The sequence below is a fragment of the Dendrobates tinctorius genome, unplaced genomic scaffold, assembly GCF_039654945.1.
Source record: "Dendrobates tinctorius isolate UK_male_01 unplaced genomic scaffold, ASM3965494v1 ptg000010l, whole genome shotgun sequence".
Taxonomy (NCBI): domain Eukaryota; kingdom Metazoa; phylum Chordata; class Amphibia; order Anura; family Dendrobatidae; genus Dendrobates; species Dendrobates tinctorius.
This window is the reverse complement of record NW_027361678.1, coordinates 6,739,819-6,767,559: the sequence shown is the minus strand read 5'-3', so window position 1 is coordinate 6,767,559 and position 27,741 is coordinate 6,739,819. Positions and strand designations below refer to the sequence as shown.

Sequence of the window (27,741 nt, the reverse complement as noted above, 5' to 3'; positions counted from 1 at the left end):
GGGGGTCACCCTCTGCTTTGGCATCCGTGCACTTCCCCATTGGTAAGCCTCCTGTTACCCCTTTAGGATTAACTACCCACTTGGGTTTACTTTTGTGGGGGTTATCCATGTCTTGTCTACCAATACCTCCCATACAGCCAGTCCCACTATGGGAGTTACACTATGGCTTATGTTGGCATGGGATGTCATGCACAGCTTCTCTATTCCCCCATCTGTGTTTGTCCTGTTTTCTGCTATCATGCAATTTCACTATGCTTATATTATGTGATTAAATAAAACTTACATTTTTACTACATTGGATCAGTTACTCCAATTTTTTCTCCTATGGTCCACGGTGTACCTAGCCTAAATATCTGATAAAGGGTTTTTGACCCATAATATTTTGCAATCCTGCTCAGACCGTTGTGTAGCCAATGGCTCTGAACTACTGAATACATGCTATGTGCAGCATGTCACAGCTCCTCCACTATCTAATATTGGGTCCCTTGTTTAGATGAGTGGTGATACTTGTGCAATAACCAGATACAGTAAAGTTACTTGGGTACTATATGGTACACCATGGGGGCATCAGGAAGACAAAGCAATCAGCCACCTGAAGGCCAGCTCTGCTTTTTGGTCTTCTAGACTACATGATCAATCCATGTATGTCTGGTTGTATTCACATCAGGATTTTTTGTATGAGTTTTTTGCCAAAACAAGGAACAGAACATGTGCTAATCCTTGAATTATATAGTCTTTCAGCAAGTTTTGCTCCTGGCTTTGGCATACCGACGTGTTCACGAGGCCTTGATCTGGTCTCAGGAAGGTGTTGGCAGCACCATTGTCACATCATTGCCCTCATCCATGGTGCAGCCAGCATTATAGGTACAATGGGAATCAGAGCATCGTGCCATAGTCATGGGTCTCCGTGCAGCTGGATTGGAGAGCAGAAGAACTTTACAGCCACAAGCGGGTTACAAATTACCATATATTTTAATGAAAAACTAATAACAGTTCCCCCCCCCCCCCCATTCCTCCTTCGCTGTCTGAGGATTTACGTCGTCTTCTTGAAACCTTTCAGAATAGGGTAGATGTTTTCAAACGCTTCATAAATTTCTGAACGTTCTTTTGCACCTACAAGAGAAAGCAAAAAATTACTGTACCCCATCTTTGTACTAGTCGACAACTCCTTGCATTAAAGGGCATCCACCCCTCCGAAAAGGATCACTTAATACTATCATTTATCTACACTAGTCTGGTGTCAGTCAAGTCATATTTGCAGCCAGTCTCTATATCTATATATCCACACACACACACACATACACACACACCTCATTGTTGACATAAATGTTATGTTCTGGGGCTCCAACAGCTGAAAAAGTTGAACCTTAAGGGTGGGCCTCCTAAAAAATTTGGAGCCACTTATTCTGCATTGCAACCACTACATGGGAACATACCCTTTTCATTTTGGCACAAACCCCAGAAATCAATATGGGGCAAAAATCATAGTCCTGTGATTAAGCATTTTCTCCTCTCCCACTAAGAGCCAATAAATGTCCAATCCTTTAATTTTAATCATTTTATAATTTTGCAGAAATCCTAGTGTTGTGCACTATACTCTGCACCCAGGTCCTGCCATCATGTGCTGACCGGCTCTTAGGCATCTTCAAATGGTCTCAGATGGAAGTCAGCACATGATGGCTAGTACGGAAATCAGGAGTGTAGAATCGGCTAAAACACACGTGAGCACATTACAGACTCTGCACAGTTATATGCAGGGCCTGGGTCACAGACCGTCCTTTAACGTAGAGCCTAGACCTGACATTAGAATTAGTTATGTGTACCAAATGCATTTAAAGAGAACCTGCGACCAGGTCAGAAGGGAACTTTATGTGGCTGCTTTTTCATCAACATGCAGCCATATATCAACATCTCACACACACGTAAATGGAATCCAGAACCTTACCAGTTAACACAACTTTCCCAGAAACAAAAATAAGGAGCACAATCCTTGGTTTCACCATTCTGTAAATAAGGCCTGGAAATAATTCAGGTTCATAGCTGTAAGGAAAAAAATGTTTATTAAATATAAAATTGAGCATTAGACAGTGGTCAACAATTAAAAAAAACAAAACTGAAAGGCTAACATTTTGGGTCAATGCAATAGTTAGCAATAAAAGATGCTAACAGAATTGCAGCTGCCTCCATCAGTCACTAGAGGGAGCTCTTCATATGACTACACCTAAACATCCTATAATACACTTGCTGTGTGTCATCAATGCGACACCTTCCCTCCCACAAACACTTGCTTACACGTTTATTTCCTAGTTTCCTTATAGCAGTCTCCTTTTTTTCGGCACACGTCATACTTCCAGAATGAGCTCCCATGACACATCTGACTACTAGTATTACCTGGGAGCTGGCGATCTATTCCTAGATCTCTACATTGTGCTGTGTGTTCCAGTTCTTCCTCCTAGGTTATGAATAAATTGACAATTGGGCATTCCCAGAAGTGGATATGACAAATCAGTAACTGTAGGAAGACAACCCCTTGGGAAAGTTTAGGCTTCGACTACACCACCTGTAACAAGGCCAAAGATTGGTGTCGCTGCAATATAAAAAGATTTTATCCGTTTTTTTATTAACTTTTTGCAATAAACGGCCATGCAAGTTCCAGCTACTGCACGTTTCAGTGCTCCTGCCATAAATTCCCATGTTTGCTTAAGGTATGTCTCAGTTTTTCTTATCCAGGGGGTCTTTAAGGGTTCCCAGATCTTCAAAGGGTAAGGTGGACTTTTTTTGGAGGATTTTGCCACAGCAATGTTAGGGGTCTTCTCCCATAAGCCTGCTTCCTCTTTGTCAAAGGGGTACCTTCCTTTTGATGCAGATAGTAATGGACCCTTCCTCTCCAGTCTTTTCCATTCTTTGTCAATGAATGATTTAATCTTCTCATTAACTGGAAGTGAGTGTCTCTTCCTCTGTTCTAAACCCCTGAACTTGATGTTCTGAACTGTCCTAGGGGTTTTAGAATCTAATGCCCATGGTTGATCTAATGGTTTTCACCAGCTTGTCAACATCTGCCGGGAAACCCCCCACGTCACTACCGGAGAAGGAAGGAAGGGGAGGAGGAGGAGCTGGAAGAATAGTCTGAGGCATCCTTATCCACTAATATTATTGATTCATCCGAAACAGATGCCTGCTGACTGCCTCCTGTTCCCCTTCCCCATTAAGGTACTGCCACACTTAGCGATGTACCAGCGATCCCGACCAGCAATATGACGCAGTCAGGATCGCTGGTACATCACTAAGTGGTCGCTAGTGAGCTGCCACACAGGCAGATCTCACCAGCGACATCGCTGGGGACGGGGGTCGCTACTTACCTGTCACACCAGGCGATCCTGCGTCCTCCCGCCCGGCTCCACGCGTCGCTCGTCCTCACAGCAGGAAGCGCCACAGGAAGCTGACGACGAGAAACAGTCCTGAACGTTCTCGCGCGATCAGCGATAACCAGCGGGGGAGCGGGTCGTAGGCAAGTATCACACACACAGATATCGCTAGCAATATCACTATAACGTCACTAGTTATAGCGATATTGCTAGCGATATCTCTTAGTGTGACAGGCCCTTTAGCTGTTTCAACAAATCCTAGACTTCTGATCTTAAGGATTTTAAATCCATAGCAAAAATCAGGGGTTTCCTCGGAGACCGTCTTCTGAATGCAGTGGGACCACAGCAGCTTTGTGTATGTACTGAATAAGTAAGGCTAGTTTCACACTAGCATTTTGAGGTGCAGGGGGGAGTTGCCTTCCTAGCTCTGTGCCCAGAACCATCGAGCAGGGCATTAGGTTCCCCGGGGGGATGCTTTAGGGAACTGTAATAGAACCAGGAACAGGGCAGGACTGGGAGCAGGAGAATTGTGCACGCTTTGAGCAGAGCAGCGCAGGGACGGGAGCAGAGAGGACGCTGACACAGGAGAGGAGAGGAGAGATGGGTGCAGCGACTACCTTACCCCGAGACGCTTCCCTGTGACCAAGGGACGTACCGTAACATGCTGGGGAGTATCTAGGGGGGGGCAGCCGGGGCAGTTGCCCCGGGCGCAGCCAGCAGGTGGGCACAGTCGGGCCGCCTAATGCAGCGGTCCGCAGTGTCCTCCTTGGCGGCTGCGTTCTGCCGCCCCCCGGCCTGAGAGTCGGCGGTTCTCTGTGTCAGCTGTCAAGCTGACAGCCAGCGCAGAGAAGGAGCGCGTGCCGGCTCCCAGGGAACAATTATACTGGCGTCTATACAGACGCCAGTACAATTGAAGCTCTGACCGCCAGGCCAGAGCGACGTCAGCATCGTGATCAGGTCATGTGATCACGCTGCTGACGTCACTCCCCGGCGCCCAAAGCAAACACTGGTGGTAAGTGTGCTCCTCTGTGGAGCTGAAGAAACCACCGAAGATGGGAGATGAAGGGGAGTTAATGAGTGGAGATGGGGGGGATTTGTAGAGAGGATGGCGGTTAATGTGTGGGGGTATTTAGAGTGGGGATGGGGGTTAATGTGTGAGGGGGTTAATGAGTGGGGATGCCATGGGGTTAATGTGTGGGGGGATTTGGAGTGGAGATGGGGGTTATTTAATGTGATGGGGGTTAATGTGTGGGGGCGTTAATTAGTGGGGATGGGATTAATGTGTGGGGATATTTGGAGTGCAGATGGTTATTTAATGTGTGGGGGGATTTGGAGTGGTGATGGGGTTAATGAGTGGGGATTGGGTTAATGTGTGCGGGGGTTAATGAATGGGGATGGGGTTAATGTATGGGGGCGTTAATGAGTGGGGTTGGGGTTAATGTGTGGGGGTATTTGGAGTGTGGGTGGGGGGGATTTGGAGTGCTGATGGGGGTTGAGTGGGGATTCGGTTAATGTGTGGGGGGATTTGGAGTGGGGATGGGGGGTTATTTAATGACACAAAATAAAGAGTATGTATGAGGAAACAGTATGGGGGATTGGTGCAGACAGTATGGGGAGCGAATGGGTTAATGTATGTGGACACAGTATGGGGAGTCAGGGATATGTGTGAGCAGACAGTATAGAGAGTGATGGGGTAAATATATGAGGAGACAGTATGGTGAACAGGTGGGATGCTAGAGGGGAATAGTGTGAGGCGACAGTATATTGCAGATATTTTTATTTAGGGGCATTATAATGACACTTCTATCTTTAAGGGCGTCGTGTGGAGATTTGCTGCAGAAGACCGGAGAAGATGGACGTCTACAGAGACGAGATGTGGATGAGAAAACTCATCATGGGGTCTAGAAGAAAAGGTGACTGACTGCAGAGACGACGTCATCTATAAGGTACCTGGATGTAAATGTTATTTGTGCTACTGACTTATTCTCATGTTTTTATTTGTTAGGAGCATTACAGGGGTTGTCCAGGTCTGTGATGAGTCTGCAGTCATTCTGTGTGACTGCAGACTTCTGAATTCTCACAGTGCTCACTGAACGCTGTCAGGATTCTCTCGTGCCGGTAATTTACATACATGCGGTCACATGCTGACTAGACATGTGTGGCCTCACTCAATGAAAATGAACAGAGCGAGGCCGGGCACGTCTAGTCGGAATGTGGCCAGAAGTATATAAACCACATACTTGTGCTGACATGACTGTACATCGGCAAGGGAGAATCCTAAAAGTGTGCAGTGCATTAGTTGTGAGAATTCAGAAGCTGCAGTGTCAGGATTCAGCTCTGCAGGTTGCCGTAGTCATCACATGGACACTTCACTCATATGCGATTATCATAGGTATGGTCCTGTGACAACGAGCTTCTCTTCCTGCTTCTCAGTTTTTTACTGAACATTGAGAGCATTAGGAGGAGCAGCTCGCAGGTACATGGCTAAGTGTGCAAGTCGCATATGTACTTGGGCGGGGGGGGGGGATGGGGCGCCGAACAGAATTCTTGCCCCGGGTGCCAGAAAGCCTAGATAGATACGCCTCTGGTAACATGACACTGACCTGCCAAGAAAGACTGTCCCTGGCAGAGCCCCTGACCCTGGAGAGAACGCCACTGCCACAGCAGAGGGAAGGACCTTGAGTACAGGGGGATACCACCATCCACATACCCCTTGGGCTCCCATGTTAACCCCCCATACGCCAGTTGGACTATACCTAGGACCCCAGAGACAGGACATCAAGCAACGCTTGTGCCTCGGTGCCTAAGTGGGAGAAGCCTGATCTCTGCAATCAAGACCTCCAGGAACTGATAAGTTTCTTCCCCATAAGGCTACTTTCACATGTCAGTTTTTGCTATCCGGCACGATGCGGCGAAATATGTAAAAGCCGGATCCAGCGTCTGTTAGGATCGGATCTGGCTTTTTGCCCGTACACTTTCATTGTCGCCGCATTGCGCCTGATGGCAATGTGGCGCGTCCGGCTTCTGCCCGATACGGCAAGAATTGCTGGTCCGGCGTCTGGGAAAAACGTTGCATGCAACGTTTTTTTTCCCAAACGCCGTACCGGTTTTTCACACTGCGCATGCCCGGAAGACCTTCTCTGCCAGGAATATATCCGGCAGAAAGAAGGATCCGGTGTCAGCGTTTGCGGCCAGATCCGGTAGTCCGGTATTTCACCGCATCCTGCCGGATAAAGAAAACTGATGTCTGAAAGTAGCCTTAGAGAATAACTTTGTTTTGCACCTCTGTTTCTCCAGTTTCTGATATAACCTTTTACAGCATTTTCTCTGTTATATTGTATGTTTACCAGTATTACTCCCTGTAAATAAACCTCCCTTTTACTGTTGGTCTGCCTGCTCCGTGGTGACATATTCCTCCTGCACGTTATTACACTTGGCGTAGTCGGCAGGATGTCACACGCAGGCACGGACGAGGCGGACCAAGCAATCAGGGAAGGCCCCAGGACTAGCATTCCACTGGGAGCCATGTTGAATAAGATGCCGAGATTTAATGGGAGCAATGTGATGTTGTGGGGTTGGACGAAGCGTATTCAGGGAATGATGCGGATGCATCCCATGACACCAGCCCTGGAGGCAGAAAGAGCATTGATGGCCCTGGAGGGGGAGGCACAGGATTCTGTCATGCATAGGTCCCCCCAGGAGAGAGATACCCTGGACAAAGTATTACCGATACTTGAGGAGACGCATGGGGACCCCACTGACGTAGGGGAGCTGCGACTGTTTTGCCGGGTACAAAGAGGCAGAGACCGTGACCCAGTTTATGAATGCCGTACAAAAGCTTCACACTGCTATCAAAAGAAAGGACGGGGTAGGTGTAGGGTCAGTTGACGTGCTCAGAGACCAGATGGTGACAGGGTTACGTGACGGAATGATGAAGCAGGCCATGCGAGAGCGCCTGCGGGTGAAGCCAGGTATGACCTTTTCTGAAGTAGGTAGTGAGGCGAGCAAGAGCAGGATGTGACAGGCTCTGTGGGAAAGGTGTGGAGCGGGGAGGCAACTAGCACTGAAGACAAAGTCCCCCGATGGGTGGAAGACCTGAGGATGGAGATCAGTCAGTTCTGAGAAGAAATGGCAACTTCCAGGAGAACCCAGGCAGAGGGGCCCGAACCACGGATGAGTGGAAGAGCTGTTCCCCGAAGAGAAGATACAACTACCCCGAGAAGATGCCCTCTCACATGCTATACTTGTGGAGAACCCGGTCATATTGCCCGGTGGTGTCCCCAGCGGAGCCGACCAACCCCGCAGCTCCTGTTAAACTAGGGGGCTCCGAGCACGAGGGACATCGCCCGGAGCGAGAAGAACAGAGGAGTGAAAATAGTCCCACCAGCCTTGCTTCCATGTGCCCCTTGGTTTGGGCTAAAATCAACGGGAGAGCTGTGCGATGCCTGGTAGACACCGGGTCACAAGTGACCACCATGCCCAAAAAATTTTTTTGTAGACACTTCACCGAGGTGCTGGGGCCTGAGTGGGGCCCAGTCATTAAACCTACGGCGGCCAATCACCTACCCATCCTGGTCGCAGGGGTGGTGTGGCTGAACAAAGAAGTCTGTGGAAAAGATGTGGTGCGAAAAGGAGTAGCATTGGTAGATGGAGAAGCCGCTTGGGATCATACTGTAACCCTGGGCATGAACATGCTTAAAGACCTCGGAAGCCTACTACTCAATGAGACCCCAGATCAATTCTTACAACAGTGGAGTGACCAGACCCCACAGAAGGTCTTTCAACAACTGATCTGGGCAGCACGGGTCCAGGAAATCTGCAGCGGCAGAAAAGAACTAGGCAAAGTCATCATCCCTGCTTCTGTGAACCGAGTGCTACCCCCTGGAAATAACGTGCTTCTCCTGCCGGTGCGAGCAGGAGTCCCACTAGAAGGAGCGGAGGTGCAGGTGGAGCCTAGCCCAGCCGACCAATTGCCGTCAGGGATACTAGTTGCACGGACCCTCGCCACTGTGCGAACTTGGGAGACTGATGTGACCCTGGCTCCCAGATCAGAATTGGCCTACATTCTAGGCGTACCAGACGAGCTGGTGCCCTCCGAAACAGAGCAGTTGACTGCCAAAGCGGAAGACCGAAGGTTGGTGACGGTGAAAGCGAAGGTCACCCCAGATCCCCGGGTGTTACAAGGCCGACAGATACAAGAGCAAATGCGGGCAGAACTCAGAAATGCCCTCTCATCAGCTTCTCCAGGTGGAAGCCTTGCTGGGGGAAGTACCATGAGGTGTTCGTAAAGGATGACGATGATTTTGGGCGCCCAACAGCCATTACCCATGAGATACCCACTGGGGACGTGGCACCGATACAGGAGAGATATCACCAGATAACCTCCTGATACATTTGTGGGGGTAAAGGAATGCTGTCTCAGATGCTGAAGGGAGTGATCCGTGAGAGCAAGAGCCCGTGGGCTGCCCCCATCGTCTTTGTGCAGAAAAAAGATGGAACTCTACGTTTGTGTGGATTACCGCCGGCTCAGCGCTTGCACAGTGTGAGATTCATATCCACTACCAAGGATAGAGGAGTCCCTGTCAGCACTGGGAAATGCCCGATATTTTTCCACACTGGACCTGGCCAATGGGTACTGGCAAGTACCCATGTCTGAATAAGACCGAGCCAAGACGGCCTTCATTCTCCTGATGGGACTTTGAGTTCGACCGCATGCCCTTTGGGCTGGCCAACGCCCAGGGAACATTTCAGAGTCTCATGGAGTGGTGTCTGGGGGGACCTGAACTTCGAAGCCACCCTGATTTACCTGGACGATACAATCCTCTTTGCTCCCACCGATGAAGAACATCTCCGGAGACTGGAGCAAGTTCTAAGTCGGCTACAAAAGTTTGGTTTGAGGGTGAAACCCCAGAAGTGCCACCGCTTCCGAACACAAATTGACTATCTGGGGCATGTGGTCTCCTCCAAGGGAGTGAAGCCCTCGCAGAAGATCGCTGCGGTGCAGGAGTGGCAGACCCCAAAAACTGAAGGATGTACAAGTGTTCCTGGGACTCACAGGATACTTCCAGCGCTTTGTGAAGGATTTTACCCGCATCGCAAACCCCCTCCTGGAATTGCTGAAAGGAGTACCCTCATGTGCGAAGAACAGGAACGTACACTGGGGAAAACAGGAGAAGGTATTCCAGGCCCTGAAGAAGGCCCTGACTGAGGCCACGGTGTTGGCCTATGCTGATTTCACGCAGCCGTTAGTCTTGCACACTGACGGAAGTCTACAAGGACTCAGGGCAGTACAGTCCACGTGCATACGGATAACAATCCGTTGGCCCACCTTGAAACAGCAAAGCTAGGGGCCTCAGAACAACATTGGATAGGACGAATGGCAAAATTCCGGTACAGGATCTCCTACATGAGAGGAGTGGACAATACTCATGCGGATGCCCTTTCTCGAGTAGATTACCATCTGCCAGCACCCAGCCGGGATGAAGAGTTGGAGGCTATAGAGGTTCCAGAATTTGGAGGGACTGCCAGGACGGTGGCAGTGATGCGGGAGACAGCTCAAGGAAGTACACCCGAGAATTTGTTGGAATAACCCCGTGATTAGTGGGTCCAGATACAGCAAGAAGATCGAGAGCTAGCCCAGCTGAGGCGGTGGCTCGTAACTGAACAGGTGCCTGGCCAGAGTGAGCGGGCAGCCATGCCCCGAGATGTTGAAAATGTTGCGCCAGTGGGAGTGGCTACAGTTGCGGGATGGAATCTTGTACAGGAAAGTGTACTTATAATCTGAACTGAGCTTCATTTGGCAAACAATCATCCCCTCATCCCTGGTAGAACAGGTGGCTAAGGAAGCACGCAAGAAGGGAGCACACTTCAGGATGGAAAAAAACATTTCAGTGGCTACAACGGTTGTTTGATCATCCCCACATAAGGACCGTCGTGGAGAAAGTATGTCAGCTGTGCCAAAATTGTGAGCTAGTTAAGCCGCCGGAACAGCGAGCACCTACAGAAACGGTGAGGTCCTCTGCACCCATGGAGTTAATGGCCATAGACTACTTGGCGATTGGCCCAGCACACCAGGGCTATGAACATTGCCTGGTGATGATCGACCACCATTCCAAATTTGCTGTAGTCACACCTACTCGCGACCAGACTGCCAAGTCTGCGGCCTATGCTATCTGTAAACATTTCATTCAAGTGTCCCAAACGAATCAATTCAGATCAAGGAGCCTGCTTCCTGGGAAAGGTGATAGAGGAGTTGCATCACTTGTACAAAATCGATAAGTTTTGGACCACCCCTTACCATCCACAGGGGAACGGAGCTTGTGAGAAATTCAACTGCACCCTGATCCAGATGCTGAGGACACTTGAAGATCAGAAGGCACGCTGGACTGAGTCTGTCCCAGAATTGGTGTGGGCATACAATAACCATCACAGTACCACAGGGTTCACGCCCTATTCACTGTTCTTTGGCCGACCCGGGAAGGGACTGACTGAATTGGCGTTAGAGCCCGAGGAGGACTACCGGCAGACGGGGGTGTACTCCTGCGTTCGAGAACATCGTCGCCGGCTACGACCATTCAACGGTTGGTGCAGAACCGGCTCCGAGGGTTGGAACACCCGCAGGTCCTCCCCAGAAGGGGACAGCCCTACGACCAGGTGATCGAGTCTTAGTCAGAGAGAAGCACCCTAACAGCAAATTGGAGTGTCAGTGGAAGAAGAGCCCATATAGGGTGAAGCGACGGCTCGGTAGGCAGGGACCCGTCTATGAAGTTCAGCCTGAAACAGGTGAAGAACTCCCCACTCGTACATTACATCGTAATATGCTGCGTCCCTGTTTGTCTCAAGAGCCTCCAGTGGTGCCATCTGTCCCGGTGCCTGAACCAGTGTTCGTTCCTGAGGACGAAGACGACAGACTACTCCTTCAGGGAGACCCGGAAACTGGGCTGGTGCCTGAAATGACGGAAGTAACTGAGGTGGTGTTACACTGCTCTGACATACTCACCCGACCTCTGCTCCCACGCCGCAGCCTCTCCCCACCCGACGCCCACCTCTCACAGGCTCGCAGCCGATGCCATCTCTGCATGCAGTGCGCATGCGCCGTAGGCCACGCCTCCCTTCTGTTTCTTGTGCTCCGGTTGTGCCCTGATCCGGAAGCACCTTCGGACCAATGGCAGACCAGACGGGGCCATATCAGGCCGCTTCCCCCTGAGGGAGACGTCTGATCGTTGTGTTACCTTGCACACTGGGCCCTGCTTCCTCCTGTGCTCTCTGCAGCCTCTCTGTTCCATCCGCGGTGTTTCCTGCAGCAGCCTCACAGCCCTGTCACCTGTGTTCCCTGCAGTATTCTCCATACGACTCCAGTCCTGCTCCAGTGTTCCTGTTCCCTCCTGCGATCCTGTTCTGTCCTACTCCAGTCCTGTTCCATCCCACTCCTGTCCTGCTCCAGTGTTCCTGTTCCGTCCTACTCCAGTCCTGCCTCTGGTGTTCCTGCTCCATCCAGCTATCCACACTCCTACAGTCCTACTCCAGTCCTGTTCCATCCTACTCCAGTCCTGTTCCATCCTACTCCAGTCCTGTTCCATCCTACTCCAGTCCTGCCTCTGGTGTTCCTGCTCCATCGAGCTATCCCCACTCCTGCAATCCTACTCCAGTCCGGTCTCCTGTGTTCCGCTCCAGCCTTACAGTCTACACTTCAGTCCCGCACTCCTACTCCAGTCCATCCCGAGCCATCCCTCTCGGTACCGGCTACCATAGTACTCGAACCCCTGGGCCTGCTTCTAACGGTCCCTCTATAGGGGTCGATTCCACCTGGCAGCTCGCCCGGGGCCCCTCAGTGCCACAGTCCAGAGGGTCCACTCTTGGAGATTCCGGCTACTGACCACCCACGCCAACAGGAGGCTCCAACTTCCACTTTTCCGGTGGCTGATTCCACAACCTCCACTGATCTGAGATGTTCTGAACGATCAACGGCAGGTGTGCCCCCCAGACGCTACTGTGGCGCCCCTGAGGCTCAGTCGCCACAGAGGTACTGCACCTTCTCCTAAGGTGTAGTGCCCCACCATCCAGGTAGGGTGGAAACCCCTTTCCACACTCCAAACACTCGCACCCCACACAACAGGGTAGTTCTGCACAACCACATTGCGGCTCAGTGCTTGGAGAGTAGCAGAACACCTTTGGTGGTTCCCTGCTTGGAACACTGGATGTGCTGGGAGGTGGGTGGAGTTTAGATACATGAAAGTGGGAAAGTGTAGGATGTGAGGTTGAGTCTGGCAGAAGGTCAGGCGGGTAGGAAGTCACTCAGACAGGAGTGAGGATCCCTGGAAGAAGGGATGGAGGAAGGAGTGCTGCAGCTGCCTCAGTGATCTGAGGCAGCTGGCACAGGAAAGGAAAAGAGGGAGAAAGATGTAGAACTGAAACCTAAGCTTCCATAAGAAAGACAAGTACGGAATGAAGGAGTAGAGAGAACGTGGGTTAGAAGAGGAACCCTGCCTATAGGTTCTCAGCGCAAGGCCAGGGCCCGGTCCCCAAGGTTGTATGGACACTTATGGTTCTGCAGCAGACACTAGTGGAGTAGTTGGCTGTAAATGCACTACTCCCATCTAAGACTTGGGGCACAACAGCAATCAGATAGAGAGCCGGGACTCAGGAGAAAGGATTCCCCGAAGCAGGCTACAGCTGTCTGCCATACGAGTCGAGTTATTAGGAACATCTGTCAGGCGGAACTCCAGTGTACCACGGTACTGGAAATCTTCTCACTTAAAGGCGCTGTAGAGGAGACGTTCAGGAAAGGCACATAAGTTGGCGGAGTGTTGGAGGGGAGCTTTCAATCTTGCCTGGAGGTTGACTGGGTCCCTCACCCGGAGGACACAGCACAGAAGCGGACACTACATGCCTTGGTGTCCTCCATTCCTTCCTGCGTCCGTCTGCCTGACACAGCTACATCCCCTGCGCCAGACACTACACCATCAAAGTGTCCCCACATCTACACTGCCCTGGGACAACAGCCCTGCCTGTGGAGGGCTATACCATCATTGCTGCACCACACAATCTGTCCCAGAGGATCTGTTTGCAGCGTTGGCGTAACACCTCCCTTGCCGAACACCACAGGTGGCGTCACAAACTATTCCATTCCATTAACTACAATCCCCCATTGCTTGGGCGCCCAGGACGAATTCTTCTGGCAAATTGTACGAGGTCTGGACGATTGTCAGCAAAAACTCCAGAAACGCTCACCCGTGGAATGGCGAGCTCACAGAGGGGGAATGTAAGGGGGTTAAGCACCGAAGGAGCCGAGGGGGAGTTGCCTTCCTAGCTCCGTGCCCAGAACCATCGAGCAGGGCATTAGGTTCCCTGGGGGATGCTTTAGGGAACAGTACTAGGAACAGGAAGAGGGCAGGACTGGGAGCCGGAGAATTGCGTGCGCTTTCAGCAGAGCAGTGCAGGGACGGGAGCAGAGAGCATGCTGACACAGGAGAGAAGAGACGGGTGCAGCGACTGAACACTGAGGGACCGCAGAGACAGGTGGTGAGCACTGGGCACGAGAGAGTACGAGAAGCCCGTCACTGCACTGCTTGGAAGGCTGGTCGCTCCCTTCCTGGTACAGACTTTGTCACATCGACAGACCACGTGCCTTGACAAGACACTCCCCTGCAGTGAGACCCTACCTTACCCTGAGATGCTTCCCTGTGACCAAGGGATGTACCGTAACTTGACACTGACCTGCCAAGAGAGACTGTCCCAGGCAGAGCCCCGGACCCTGGTGAGAGAACACCACTGCCACAGCAGAGGGAAGGACCTTGAGTACAGGGGGATACCGCCATCTGTATACCCCTTGGGCTCCCACGTTAACCCCCCATACGCCAGTTGGACTATACCTAGGACATCAAGCAATGCTTGTGCCTCGGTGCCTACGTGGGAGAAGCCTGATTTCTGCAATCAAGACCTCCAGGAACTGATAAGTTTCTTCCCCATAAGAGAATAACTTTGTTTTGCACCTTGTTATTTCTCCAGTTCCTGATATAACCTTTTACAGCATTTTCTCTGTTAAATAGTATGTTTACCAGTATTACTCCCTGTAAATAAGCCTCCCCTTTTACTGTTGGTCTGCCTGCTCCGTGGTGACATATTCCTCCTGCACGTTATTACAAGCGCCCGTTCAGCGTGAAGCTCCGCCCCCTGCGATCAGCTCCGCCTATGGGCACATGACGCTACATGTGACCTACATACCCCATCTTTAGCATTGGGTACGCAGGCATGCTTTTGCCAGCGCATGCGTCCTTTTGATGGTGCGCCGACCTGCGCCAAACACATCATGTGAAACTAGCCTTATTCTTGCAAAGCTCACAGTCTCGTTTTTTTCCCCGCTTGGTGCTACACTTCCTGGGCCTTCCCTACTAAGGATACAGAGAAAAAAAAAAAAAAAATTACTGGTAATACTCTTTTGTAGAGTCCATGACAGCACCCACAGAGAGGGGATCCGCCCCCAGGAACAGGAAGCCTACAGAGATAAATGGGGCGGTCCCCCTCGCTCCCTCAGTTTGGATTACAGAGAACCAAGAGGAACCGCCATACATGTTTTAGTCAATTTGGTAGCCAAATAGTTGACACTTATAAATATCTATTGCTTGCTATACAACTTCTTACCGGTAAGAAATCAGTTTTTTTTCTCTTCGCCACGACAACACCCACTGAGACTTTCAGAGATAGTCACTTGGGAGGGTACACCGTTCTAAGGACTGCTCTACCGAAGGCCAAGTCGTCAGAGGAGGATAAATCTAGTCTCTAGTGGTTATAAAACGTAGATGAGAAGACCAAGTTGCAGCCTTACATATTAACTCAATTGGAACGCCTGCTTTCTCTGCCCAGGAGGATGATATGGCTCGAGCAGAATGCGCTTTTACTCCCTGTGGAAGGTCTTCTCCCTTTGAATATGCCATCGTGATTGCATCTCTGATCCACCTAGACAGCATGCTTCTCATAACTCCAGACCCTTTCTTGTTACCCTGGAAGGAAATAAAAAGACCTACTCTGCCTCCAGGGACTGGTTCTATCTAAGTAGGTCAGGACTGCTCTTCTGACATCTAGTGTGTGAAATTTAACCTCTTCTGGTGTCACTGGGTTCTCATAGAAGGAGGGAAGGCACACTTCTTGGGCTCTATGAAATCTAGTAGCACACTTGGGAAGATAGGACGGGTCTGTCTTTAACACCAGTTTGTCATGACTTACTGACAGGAATGGGGGATCTACTGATAGTGCCTGAAGATCCCCTACCCTTCTCGCCGAGACTAGGGCTACCAATAGAGCAGTTTTAAATGAAAGGTATTTTGATGATCCAAGTGCATAGGTTCGAATGGGTCCTGAGTTAAGGCATCCAAGACCAAGTTAAGGTCCCATGTAGGCACCTGAGGGATGTGGACAGGGGTCACCCTCTGACAAGCTGAAATAAACCGGGTCACCTATCAATTGCCTGCCACATTATTGGTATAAGGCTCCTAGAGCCAATACATGAACCTTTAGGGTGTTAACCGAGAGTTTTAACTCACAGCCCTTCTGCAGGAATTCTAGAATAGCTCTAATGAGTACCTCACTGGAAAGCTTTGCGGTGTGAAAGGTTAAAAATTTCTTCCATATTTTTACGTAAATTTTTGTTGTGGACTCCTTTCTACTCTCTAGTAGCGTATTAATAAGATTATTTGAGAACTCTCTTAATCTTAATAGCCTCCTTTCAAATTCCATGCCGCTAGGTGCAAGGATTTGACTCTGGGATGGTGGCAGGGTCCTTGGGAAAGAAGGTCCCGATGTAGCGGGAGAATACATGGGTCGATTATCGACATTGCCCTCAACCATGAAAACCATGGGCTCTTGGGTCAAAAAGGGGCTATTAGGATTACTCTCGCCCCTTCCCTTATCTTCCTGACTACTGTCGGTAGCAATATCTTTGGAGGGAAGGCGTAGGCCTGTCAAAATGTCCAGGGTATCTGCAGGGCATCGAGGACGTCTGGACTGTCCTCCCTGTACAGTGAAGCGAACTTTTCTACGCGTCTGTTGGCTCTTGTTGCGAACAGATCTATGTCTGGTTTGCCCCATCTGGCCGTTATTTTGAAGATGTGTTGGCTGAGAACCCACTCTCCTTGGTGTAAAGTTTGGCAACTGAGATAGTCCGCTCTGGAATTGTCTATTCCTCTGATGTGGGTGGCGGATAAGGAGTGGAGATGTAATTTGGCCATCTCTAGAATATCCTCCGCGATAGACATGAGTGGTCCTGATCGCGTACCTCCTTGCCGGTTTATGTATGCCACTGAGGTGATGTTCTCTGTTTGGATTCTCGTGTGGGTACCTTTCAGCTGCGGAAGAAATTTAGATATAGCAAAATATATCGCTTTTAGCTCCTTCATATTAGATGAGCTCCCTGTTCCGAGTTCGGACCACCGACCCTGCACCATGCTTTCTCCTAGATGGGCTCCCCATCCGAGGGGCTAGCGTCCGTGGTAACCACTCTAGAGGGGATAATCCACCATGGAACACCTCCTGTTAGATTGTTAGGGTTTAACCACCACCTTAAGGAGCTGATTACCTCTGGTGATAGGAATATTCTCCCATTCAACTGGCTGTGCAGCCTCTGTTTCTCATAAAATGGCCCACTGCAATTTTCTGGAATGGAATTGGGCCCATTGTACCACCGGAATGCATGATATTTGGGACCCCAATATGGACATGCTCTCTCGCAAGATTATCGAGTTCTTATCACACGCCATCTGTACTTTGTTAATTAAGGCTCGTGTTTTTGTTTCTGGTAAAAAACATTTCTGACTTACAGAGTCTACTTGAAGGCCTAGGAACGTGTGACAGGTTACCAGTTGCAGTCTGGACTTTCCCCAGTTGACCAGCCAGCCTAGTGTCTGCAGAAATGATATTTTAGCTACTCTTCTTTCGCATTGGGAAACCGAATCTCCCACTATAAGCAGGTCGTCCAAGTACGGGACTATTAAGGTGTCATCTAGCCTTAAGTACGACATCACCTCTAGCATCAGCTTGGTAAAAACACAGGGTGCCATGGATAACCCGAACAGCATCGCCGTGAACTTTAAGTGTTGTATCTGGCCCTTTATCAAGATTGCCACACGAAAGCACTTTTGGTGCTCTCTGTATATGGGGAAATAGGCATCCTTTAGGTCCAATACTGCCATATAGCACCTAGTAAACAAGAGTTATCGCTGAACGAATCAATTCCATTTTAAAGGCCAGCAGCCTTAGAAACGAATTAAGCTTTTTTTAAATTAATTATCGTTCTAAAGGAACCATCCGGCTTAGGTACTAAAAATAGGGTAGACTAGAATCCCGTTCCCCACTCTTCTCTTGGCACTTCTATCAGAACATGCTTAGACAAGAGCCCCATTATCTCTATTTCCAAGGCTTGCTGTTACGTTGGGGACTTAAGGGAAGTCAATAGGAAGGAGTTCGGTGGGCACCGAACAAATTCTAGCCTTAGGCCCGATGATACGATATTAATTGCCCAAGAGTTCGATGTTATTCTCTGCCACTGATGACTATTTTAGTAGCCTGCCACCTACCGGTGTTTTATCGTTACCAGAACCTGTCCCCTGACCTAAAGTGACGCTTTCCAAATAATTTGCCTCTCTGTTTGGCATCTTTATTACTCCAACGTTCCTGGGATCTGAAATCTTTTTCCCAAATGGAGGCTTCCTGAAGGCTCTCCTGTTAAAGGGAATGTATGGGTTAGGGAAACCTTTCTTCCTCTCCCCCGCTTTTGTTAGGATGTCATCCAACTGTGTGCCAAACAGGTACTTACCCTGACATGGCATAATGCAGAGTTTGGTTTTAGTCTGTACGTCACCTCTCCACCCCTTCAACCATAGGGCCCGTCAGGTAGTGTTGGTTAAACCTGCCGTTATGGCAGATAGACGGAGGGAGTCAGCTGATGCGTCTGATAGGAAGGCGGCTGCCCCCTTAATCAGGGGAATGGAGGAAAGGAGCTTATCTCTAGATGCTCCATTCTTTATTTTATCCTCCAATTCGTCCAACCATACCATCATGGACCTTGCAGTACAAGTGGCTGCTTAAAGGCCCCTATGCATGCTTCCCAAGACCGTTTGAGGAAAGTGTCTGCTGTGCGGTCTAGTGGATCAGACAACGTTCCTGCGTCCTCTACTGGTAGGGAAGACCGGCGGGAGGTTGAGGCTACTGCCGCATCCACCTTGGGAGCTTTAGACCAAGACGCCAGCTCGTCATCGTCAAAGGGGTATTTTCGTTTGGAAGCTAATGGGACAAAAGCTCTTTGCCCCTATCTTTCCCTTTCCTTTTTTTACCAGATCCTTAATAGCTGGTACTATGGGGAAGGCTTTGATTTTCCTTTGGGCGACGCCCGCAAACAATTTCCTGCAGGGTTTTGGGATCTTTAACGTCATATAACCCCATGGTATTCCACATTGATCTGACCAAATTGTTCACGCTGTCTGTGGGAAAGCAAGCCTGCTCTTCCTCTTCCGAGGTTAGGCCCCGAGACCTATCCGAATCCTATGGAGGCTGGGGAATAGGAGACTCCAATGTCGGTGACCTTACTCCTCTAGCGGAGGTCTGTTCACTATGACTACTAGCACCGCCTAAGGCCTGTAGTTCTTCTGATAATCGTACGAATATCCTCTTTTCTACCGGAGGACTCCTCCCGCAGGGTTTGATCAATACATAACTGTTTAGGGTGACCATCTGGGAGGGGCTGGGAGCATAAAGCACATTCCCTGTGTTTATTTTTCTCCGTTCTTTTGGCCTAAGGGTATATAAACAGAAAAAAGAACGGAACGCCATCAGCTAAGAGCTTGACTCAAAACACTCACCCATGAATTTCGTCAGCTCAATACTGGCTGTGGGGCTCGAGGCTCAGGCTGAGGTGAGGAGTGAGGTGCTTTCTTCCGCTTCTTCTGCACAAGGAAAGACTAGAAGCAATGGGATGAAACTGAATGGGAGGAGACACAGATTAGATAATAGAAAAAAACTTTTTGACAGAGTGATCAATGAGTGGAACAAGCTGCCACGAGAAGTGGTGAGTTCTCCTTCAATGGAAGCCTTCAAACAGAGGCTGGACAGACATCTGACTGGGATGATTTAGTGAATCCTGCTTTGAGCAGGGGGTTGGACCAGATGGCCCAGGAGGTCCCTTCCAACTCTACGATTCTATGATTCTCTGAAGTTTCGCTCTGTCTAGAGTGTCCGCTGGTCTCTCTTCTGGAGCTGCTGCTCCTTCTGGTATTGCTTTTTCTCCAAGTACCGCTTTGAGAGGATTCTCCTAGCTGTCCGTCGAGAAGTGAAACCGGGTCGTTCACTGACGACATGGCTGCGCACCGGTGTGCCTCTGGTCGGCGCCTTTATGCAGCCTCCCGGTTTCACTTCCTTTCCTTTTTTTCGTTCTTGCGCTACTGCGCATGCGCGGTCGTGCCCGTGATCTCGCGCTACCTCTTCCTACCCCGGAAGCAGGCCATCCACTCTCCTGGTCGCACGCTCACCCGCGGTCATCTCCCGACCGCTGCCCCTGCACCGCCGGACCATCATACCGCTATATAGCCAGGTATTTCCAGATTCTACTTTAAGCGCCTGTGGCACACCCTGCGTCCTGCACAAGCTCAGGGCATCATTCTCCACCCTGGCCTTGCTATCCCCGGTTTTCCTTTTTCGGGCAGGGGGGCGAGGGTCTTCTCCAGGTTCCCTGGACCCCTGACGCTGTGCCGTGCTTCTTAATGCGCAATCCCCTCCTAGGGATTTCCCAGGTGCTCCTCCACTGCACCTCCTGTTGAGCCAGGCACTCCACCACGGCCTCACCCGCATTACCAGCAAAGGGGGATTCCTATTCCGGATCCGCTCATCGCTGCTTCCAGCTCTGGGGCCCCCCATTGCTCATATAATGCTGCGGGCGGCTACCAGGCCAGGAATCCTCTTCTGTGGGTTCCTTCCTAGGAACAGGAAACCAAACTGAGGGAGCGAGGGGGACAGCTCCATTTATCTCTGTAGGTTTCCTGTTCCTGGGGGCGGATCCCCTCTCTCAGTGGGTGCTGTCGTGGCAAAGAGAAAAAGGGCATCTATTTAACATGCTGAACTTTGATGGAGATTACTCACCATTCTGAAGTTCAGTCTAGTGTGGTAGGGGGCTGGATTGGGGGGTGATCCACTGCTTACCACGACCGGACGATGCAAAGATACGGAGGCAGAATTCAGTAACAGATCCGGGTTTATTGGCAGTCCTCCTGACGACCATAGCCATGCACCGCAGTTCCTTGACAGCTCTTAGTTTCCAGGCCCGGGTACCTTTCCTTTAGCCGTGATGACGTCCCTCGCGGATCTTTCGCTGGGGCTGTCCTAGACCAATCTACCGCCAGCGCTTCACCTGCCCGAGGTCATCGTCCAATCGGTACCCCCGGGGCCCAGTCTGTCCTGCGGTACGTCGTGTCAGGGCCACCCCCTTGACCGTCTTCTCCTGTCAGTCCCCTGGTCGAGCTCTTCATCGTTCTCAGTCTTCTGTCCTGAGTCTTCCTTTGCAGAGGTCCTCCTGGGACTAACCTGCCTGGAACCCCAACCAGTCCTATTTATCCTCTCTCACTGGGAATTCCCCTCCTGGGTTCCTATCTCCCCACCCCCCATGACTAAGCGTTTCTCAAGCCCTAAGCTGCTGCTGAGTCCTGAACTACTCCCCCCTGCCATCTTGTGGTCATTTCTAGGTACTGCACTCTCGTCTGTCTTTCCCAGCTATCGTCCTGCTGTCCTTGTCAATCTCCGTCCATAGTGCAACAACCGTTCCCTCCTATTTCCAGTCAAGTCTGTTCGTCAAGTCACCTTCCCCACACTAGGGTAACAGATGAAGGCAGGGTCGGTTCACATGAATGTTATCCTCTGGAGGTGGTGCACTCCTTACCTGCCTTAGCCCTCTGGCTGGTCTTGCTTCCCCTTGCCTGACTGCTGCTGCTGTGGTGCCCAAAGTTGTGGTGTCTGCTGCTGCAGTGCCTGCTGTGGAACATCTATTGCTTGCGAGGCTGGTATCATCTTTGATAATCCCCCTTTAAGTAGGGAGGGTCCAGCAAAACCTCCTATGGTACCACCCTGATCCCAGGGCATTCATTTTCAAATCCGACTTGCTTTGCGCAGGGAGCCTCGGCCAGCCCTGCGCAAATGCAGATGACCTGTACTGTCCTTGGCGCGTTACAGGCGGCACCGGATATTACATCTGTTATCCTGCACAAACCCGACGGCCATGCATTCCAGTGCGCTCATCAGTGGGGTGCGCTGGAAGTTCTACTTACACACCCAGTGCGTGCGCAGCCCCGGGAGCATGTCCCGGTGCACTCCGCATGGGGTACTCCTGCAGTCCCGCTGGGCACAGACTTGGGTCCTCGTGTAGGTCAGACATTCCCCAAGTGGTCTCAGCCTGCACAGCACCAACCTCCTCGCCAGTGGATCTCCAACCCCTGCACTAAAGGCATCCCGTTCCTGAACACCATCCACACCGGGGTAATACTGAGCTCTGCTCTTTCCATTCAATTCCCTCAAGGACAGGAAACCAACTGATTCAGTAGGTTTCCTGTCCTTGATGGGTGGATACCCTCTCTCAGGGGGTACTGTCATGAGAGAAGGGGAAAAACTAATGCAATAGTTAATCAGGCACAAGGCATTTACCTGCTGAATTGCTGATGAGTGAGGACCAGACCTTCCAGCCGTATTGGGAATCTCACGTCGCAGCTTCCCACCATGTTTTGGATCTTAAAGTCAAGAAATCTTGCTGGAAAACCCAGTTTCTGTACAACCCGGGCGTACTTCCTTGCTGCCAGCCGGGACTGCTCTTCACTGCCAAACATTAATAGGAATAATCCAAAACTAAAGCAATTTACCCAGCTGTTACTGTAAAGACTATTCTGTGTATATCATAAGCTAAAATGCAGTCTTGCAGTATAAAGCTGCCAATCAAGGAGGAAGGGTGTGCACCCAGGACTCCACCACCATAATGCTATGGTTTGCTCCAGTCCTACCTCTTTGCTCCAGTGCAGACCATTTTGCCGGAGCTGAATATCAGTGCCGTAGTCCTGGGCTCTCGTATTCTCATGATCACCGCTGCAAACCTCTGAAATCAAAGCACAAGAGCGACATTTTTCATACAAGATGGTGTACGGACAATGCTGCACATCAACCTTACCTTTGGGTTGTACTCTGCGTTTCTAGCATGCAAGGCGATCTTCTTTAAGTCAAGTTTACAAGCCAAGTTCACAGTGGATACAATATTTCTGGGGGTGGGGGGGAGAAAAAAAAAAAGTTTATATGGGAGCTTAGCAAAGGTTGGGGTGTCTAGTGGGGAGGGAGGGGGACATGGAAGTGCTACATAAGCTTAACTGGCCTCCTGGACTCCAGTGCAATATGTCCGCTGTCTTCTATACCAGGTCATTAATTGTCAAGTTCCTTTTATGGGTAAGAGACTAAGAGTGACTTAAGCGCAGCAGCCAATCACTGAGCTCAACCTGAGTAGACAGAACAAGGCACTTAAAGCCACTGAGCTCAGTGATTGGTCTGGCATCAAACAGTGCTGCAGCCAGTCAGCAGTTCTGAACCCCTTTACTTGAGCAGATTGGCTGCAGCGCCGTCTGTACTTTCAGATTTGGGTCATACTGGCCAAGGCAGAAGCACTAAACATGAGCAAATATCCATCCATTCCATGAGTGTTACTTACTGTAATTGAGGGACAATTCCAGAGGCCTCAGATACTGGAGTCATGGGGGTCATCGGGGTCATGGGGGTCATGGGCAGGGGGCAGAGATTCGAGGCAACTCTGTTCTCAGACGGGGTGAACGGCTGTGACGATAAAGACGAGTCCATACAAATCCCGCTATCCTGCAGCTGTGAGGAGCACTGCTGGCCTTGGGGCTTTTCTTCATGATCGGGATTCAAGTCATCAGGCAGAAAGCTCAGATCTACAGAGGAGAAGTCTGCCGACTGGTCTTTGGAATGGTCCAGAGCGGATCCATACGACGTGTTTGGAGTCGGCTGTATGTTCAGGTCATCATATGGCATCAAAGAGGAGAACATGTTGGGTGTAGAGCAGAGGTTGTCCTATGGAGAAGGTCACAAGCCTTGATGCCATGAGAAGACAAACCTTGCCACAATCAGTAATACGATTAGTCTGGCTATGGCTGCATGTCAAACAGACATGAAAAATAGGAATGGATCCCTCACATGCAATAGGTTTGGGAAGGTCACAGAGTAGGTATTGGCCAACACTGGGAAACCACAGATCCAGGATATTCCATGAACCTTAAGGGTACGTGCACACGGTGCGGATTCTGCTGTTCTGCAGCAGATTTGGCCCTGCGGAACTGCAAGTGATGTACAGTACCATTTAAGGCTATGTAAAACAAAAACCGCTGTGCACATGCTGCAGATTTTTCCGTGCAGATTTAGGCTATGTGCACACGGTCCGGATCCTCCCGCGGATTTTTCCACTCAGATTTTACTAAATCCACAGGTCAAATGACCTGCATTTTTCCTGCGGATTTAGTGCATTTTTTGTGCAGTTTTACTGCCGGTTTTCCACCTGCGGAAAACCTGCGAACCTGCGAAAAATCTGCGGTGCGGATTTGTAGAATAGAGAAGGTGGAAAACTGCAGCAAAACTGCACAAAAGTGGTGACATGATGCTGCTTTTATTCCGCACGAAATCTGTGCTGAAAAATCTGCTGCAGAACTGCAGAAGAATCCGCACCGTGTGCACACACACCCCCTTACCGGCGGATTTAGCAATATCTGCATGGAAAATTCCACAGCAGAAACTGCAACGTGTGCACATACCCTAAGGGTGTGTGCACACGCTGCGGATTGATCTGCGCGGATTTTGCAAAATCCGCAGGTCAAAAGACCTGCAGTTTATCTGCAGATTAACACCTCTACAATGGAGGAGATGGTAAACCGCAGCGTAATCCACAGAAAGAGTTGACATGTCAATTCTTTCTGCGGATTAGAACCTGCAGCAAATCCACACCGTCTGCACTGCGGTTTCCATTTCCCATAGGATATTATGATACTGTACACCGCAGCAGTTTCTGCCGCGGATCCGCAGGACCAAAACCACTGCGGATCCGCAGCAGAATCCGCAACGTGTGCACATACCCTTAGGCCACGCTTCCGCCTACTGCATCAGCTGCATTTTCTTTTTGTGCAGAGAAATGAATGCAATTTCATAAAAACTCACATCCTCTATGCATTTTTTTTTTCTTTAAAAGCTTCTATGGATGGGGGGTGGCAGGAAGGGTGCGGGGAAAAAAAAAAAAAAAAAGAGAGAAGAGCTGAGTGCATTACTACAACTTCCAATTTGCATTTTCAGCATTTTTCCTTATTTTGATTGACAGTGTTTGTTTCCCCAGAGCAAGTGGTGATTTAAGGGGCTGTCCAGGTTGCGCACTGTCAGTATTCTCCAGCACTAGCGGCGAGACCGAACGATCATGTGATTGCATACTCCCAGCCACATTGCAACTAGACATACACAAACTTTTAATACAAGTGAACTGAGCAAAGTGGCAGCGCACGTCTAGTCAGAATGTGGCAAGGAGTGTGCAGAGTGCATACGTGTGCTCATGTGACTGCTGTCATGCCAACGACTCCTCACAGCGCGTACAATGTGAGGAGTCACACGTCCACAGAGTGAAATACTTTCGTGAAAAACCTGGACAACCCATTCAGCACAGTCTGCATTGGTGCACACAGACACTGGAAGAGTACAGCAGCTCCGGCACACTGATCCGACAGCCACAGGAGCCAGAGCACACCCACACTGTGCGCTGCTGGTCGCCCCCGAGTGTCAGCCCATACGCGGAGAAACGTGGATTGGCTTCCAATGCCATTACTGATACTATCCAGATATTGAGATCAAAAGGAAAAAAAAAAAAGAAATTGACATTTGGTGTGTCCCACAAGGTTTAACACCCATGTTAATTTTATTATGGCAGATCAAAGCAAATTATTTATTTTTCTACATTTTACACCAGGGACTGCAATATTTTAGAAGGGGCTTCTTATCTTGCAGCTGCACATACAGAAGCCCATTTTCCACTATGGAGGCCTAGCTGCACAATGCAGGTACAGCACACGATAAGATAGATCTCCCTGGCAGCCGCCGCCACCACATGCACGCGCCATAGTGTACGTACCTCTGCCTCACATTGGTCCAAATACCTTTCCAATGAAGCGTCTCCATCCATTTTGCAAACCTTCTGACACCAGCAAGGCTCCCCTGAAAATGAGGCAAACTCCCAGAATTCATAATTTCCCACCTCATCTCCATAGGCAGGGGCGCACACAAACGGGGACCCTTACTGATTGCACCTGGTGCTCTGCTCTCCCCCTATAAACCCCACCCAGTAATGAGCATCAGCCCAGGTGATTGCTCAGGTGTCTGCTCTGTGATCGCCTCACCTGGAGGCACCTCTATATAGTGCATGCTTTGGGGCAAAAATCTTTGAACAAATGTGATCTGTAACTGCAATCTGTATGATCTCAGAGGCAATGGTGCCATTATACACATGGGATTGTGATGTGATTACATGCAGAAACTGCAGTGCACCCTGGCATGCCTTATACTACCTGCACTAATACTAGGTGGTGGTACCTGTGATCGTGCATGGCTCCTTAGACTGTCGTTCTTTCCGTGGGCCGAGGAGTCAGCGCAAAATCACAAAGATGTGTGATTCTCAAAGACCTGCAGCTTTAGAGGAGTGATGTTGTTCCGGTATGTGCGCACGTTGCGGATTGCTGCGCGGAATATGCATCTCTTGGCAGAACCCAGGGGTCAAAATCCACGTGTATTTATTGCGGGTTGGCCTGCATTTTTACACCTGCGGATTCCTATAACGGAATGGGTGTAAAACCGCTGCGGAATCCGCACAAAGAATTGACATGCTGCGGAAATGGAACTGCTGCGGATTTTTCCCCAGCCAATTTTTTCACATTTAACATTGTACTGGAAATGACTTGCGGATCCGCAACGTGTGCACATACCCTTACTTGGATCAAAATCATGATTTTTTTTTTTTGGTTCTCGTAGACACGCGGTCCTCAAAAAATTGCAATAGGTGACCGCTGGCAATCCTTCACCCCTGGGTATGCGCACATGTTGAGTATTTGCTGCAGATTTTTTCTGTACCAAAAACCATGAAAAACGCTGCTTTTCTGATGTTTTTTCCCCCTTTAATTTGAATGGGTGAAAAACGTAGAAAAATCGACACGCTGCAGATCCGAAAAACGCTTTGAAGGTTCAAATCTGCAAGTAAAAAAAAAAAAAAAGCAGCATGTGCATGAGATCTTAGAAACCTCGTTCACTTTGCTGGTACTGTAAAACGCTACGACTTTCACCCTTGAAATATGAATGGAGCCAAAAACAAGGCAAAAGCATCCACATGCTGCATTTTTCTCCGTGCGTTTGCTGCAAAATATTACGACTCGGGTTCAATAAGACTCTCGTTTCATACACCAGTCTTAATGCGGGGTGTGCAGGAACGAGGTGCACAAAAAAGACAGATGAAAGAATTATAAACTTCCACACTGGATCTTAGAACGAGCTTACTGATTGATTCTCAGTTAACTCAGTGCAACACAGAGGCTACAGAAGGCAAATGGTGCAACTTTTTTTTTTCTGAAACCCTATTGTAAAAATGATTTTTATCCAAAAAAATACCCCCATGCATTGATGTAAGGAAAATAATTGTCCCCAGAGGTGAACAAACCCTTAATTACAGATAGCACATGGCTTGTGCGCTGATACTGTCCATGTGCTGTCGGTGATTTTCACAGACCCATAGACTTGGATGGGTCATTTTTATCTGTGACTCAAAAATGGACACGACTCCATGATTTTTTATCAGACACTTTTGAACCGCAAAAGAACACGGACATGTGAACAGCCCCATAGACCATAATGGGTACCTGTTCTATCAGTGAAAACCACAGAGAACATGTACCTAAAAAACGGACGTCTGAATGAGGCCTTATTCTTTGTTTACTTTGACAACAGTTAAATTAGGTGGCATGTGAACATATAATATTTTTCTTTACAGTTTGCTTCTATTCCTCCGCTCACAGTATGAATAAACCGAATAAAATATATTGTCTTATTATCCTGTACCAGTAATATAATATTTACTATGTTGGAATGGCAACTGTATTAATTATAACAAGGATAATTCTGTATATTTTTATCAATAGAAGCCTATAAATAGGATTGTGAGATGTGGATACATGTTTCTCCAGCAGGTGGCAGTGCAGTGTGTAGCTTAGAAGAAGGAGTGACTGATTAGTAGGTGGAAAAATATTCAGAATTGAGAGTCCTCAGTGGTTGATACCTTTTA

The 27,741-nt window shown here is 49.5% G+C and overlaps 1 protein-coding gene across 1 annotated transcript; it reads right to left on the bottom strand.

The window, feature by feature from the left end:
• Positions 1-953: 953 nt before the first annotated feature.
• Positions 954-25,733, bottom strand: TBPL2 (TATA-box binding protein like 2). The gene is made up of 7 exons (XM_073586086.1): positions 25,549-25,733; positions 23,080-23,459; positions 22,552-22,639; positions 22,388-22,479; positions 22,038-22,205; positions 1,946-2,040; positions 954-1,113 (listed from the first exon to the last, which is right to left on the bottom strand). Exons 1-7 carry the CDS (start codon positions 25,597-25,599, stop codon positions 1,034-1,036), a joined length of 954 nt encoding a protein of 317 aa, XP_073442187.1. The 5' UTR covers positions 25,600-25,733; the 3' UTR covers positions 954-1,033.
• Between the last annotated feature and the right edge of the window lie 2,008 nt (positions 25,734-27,741).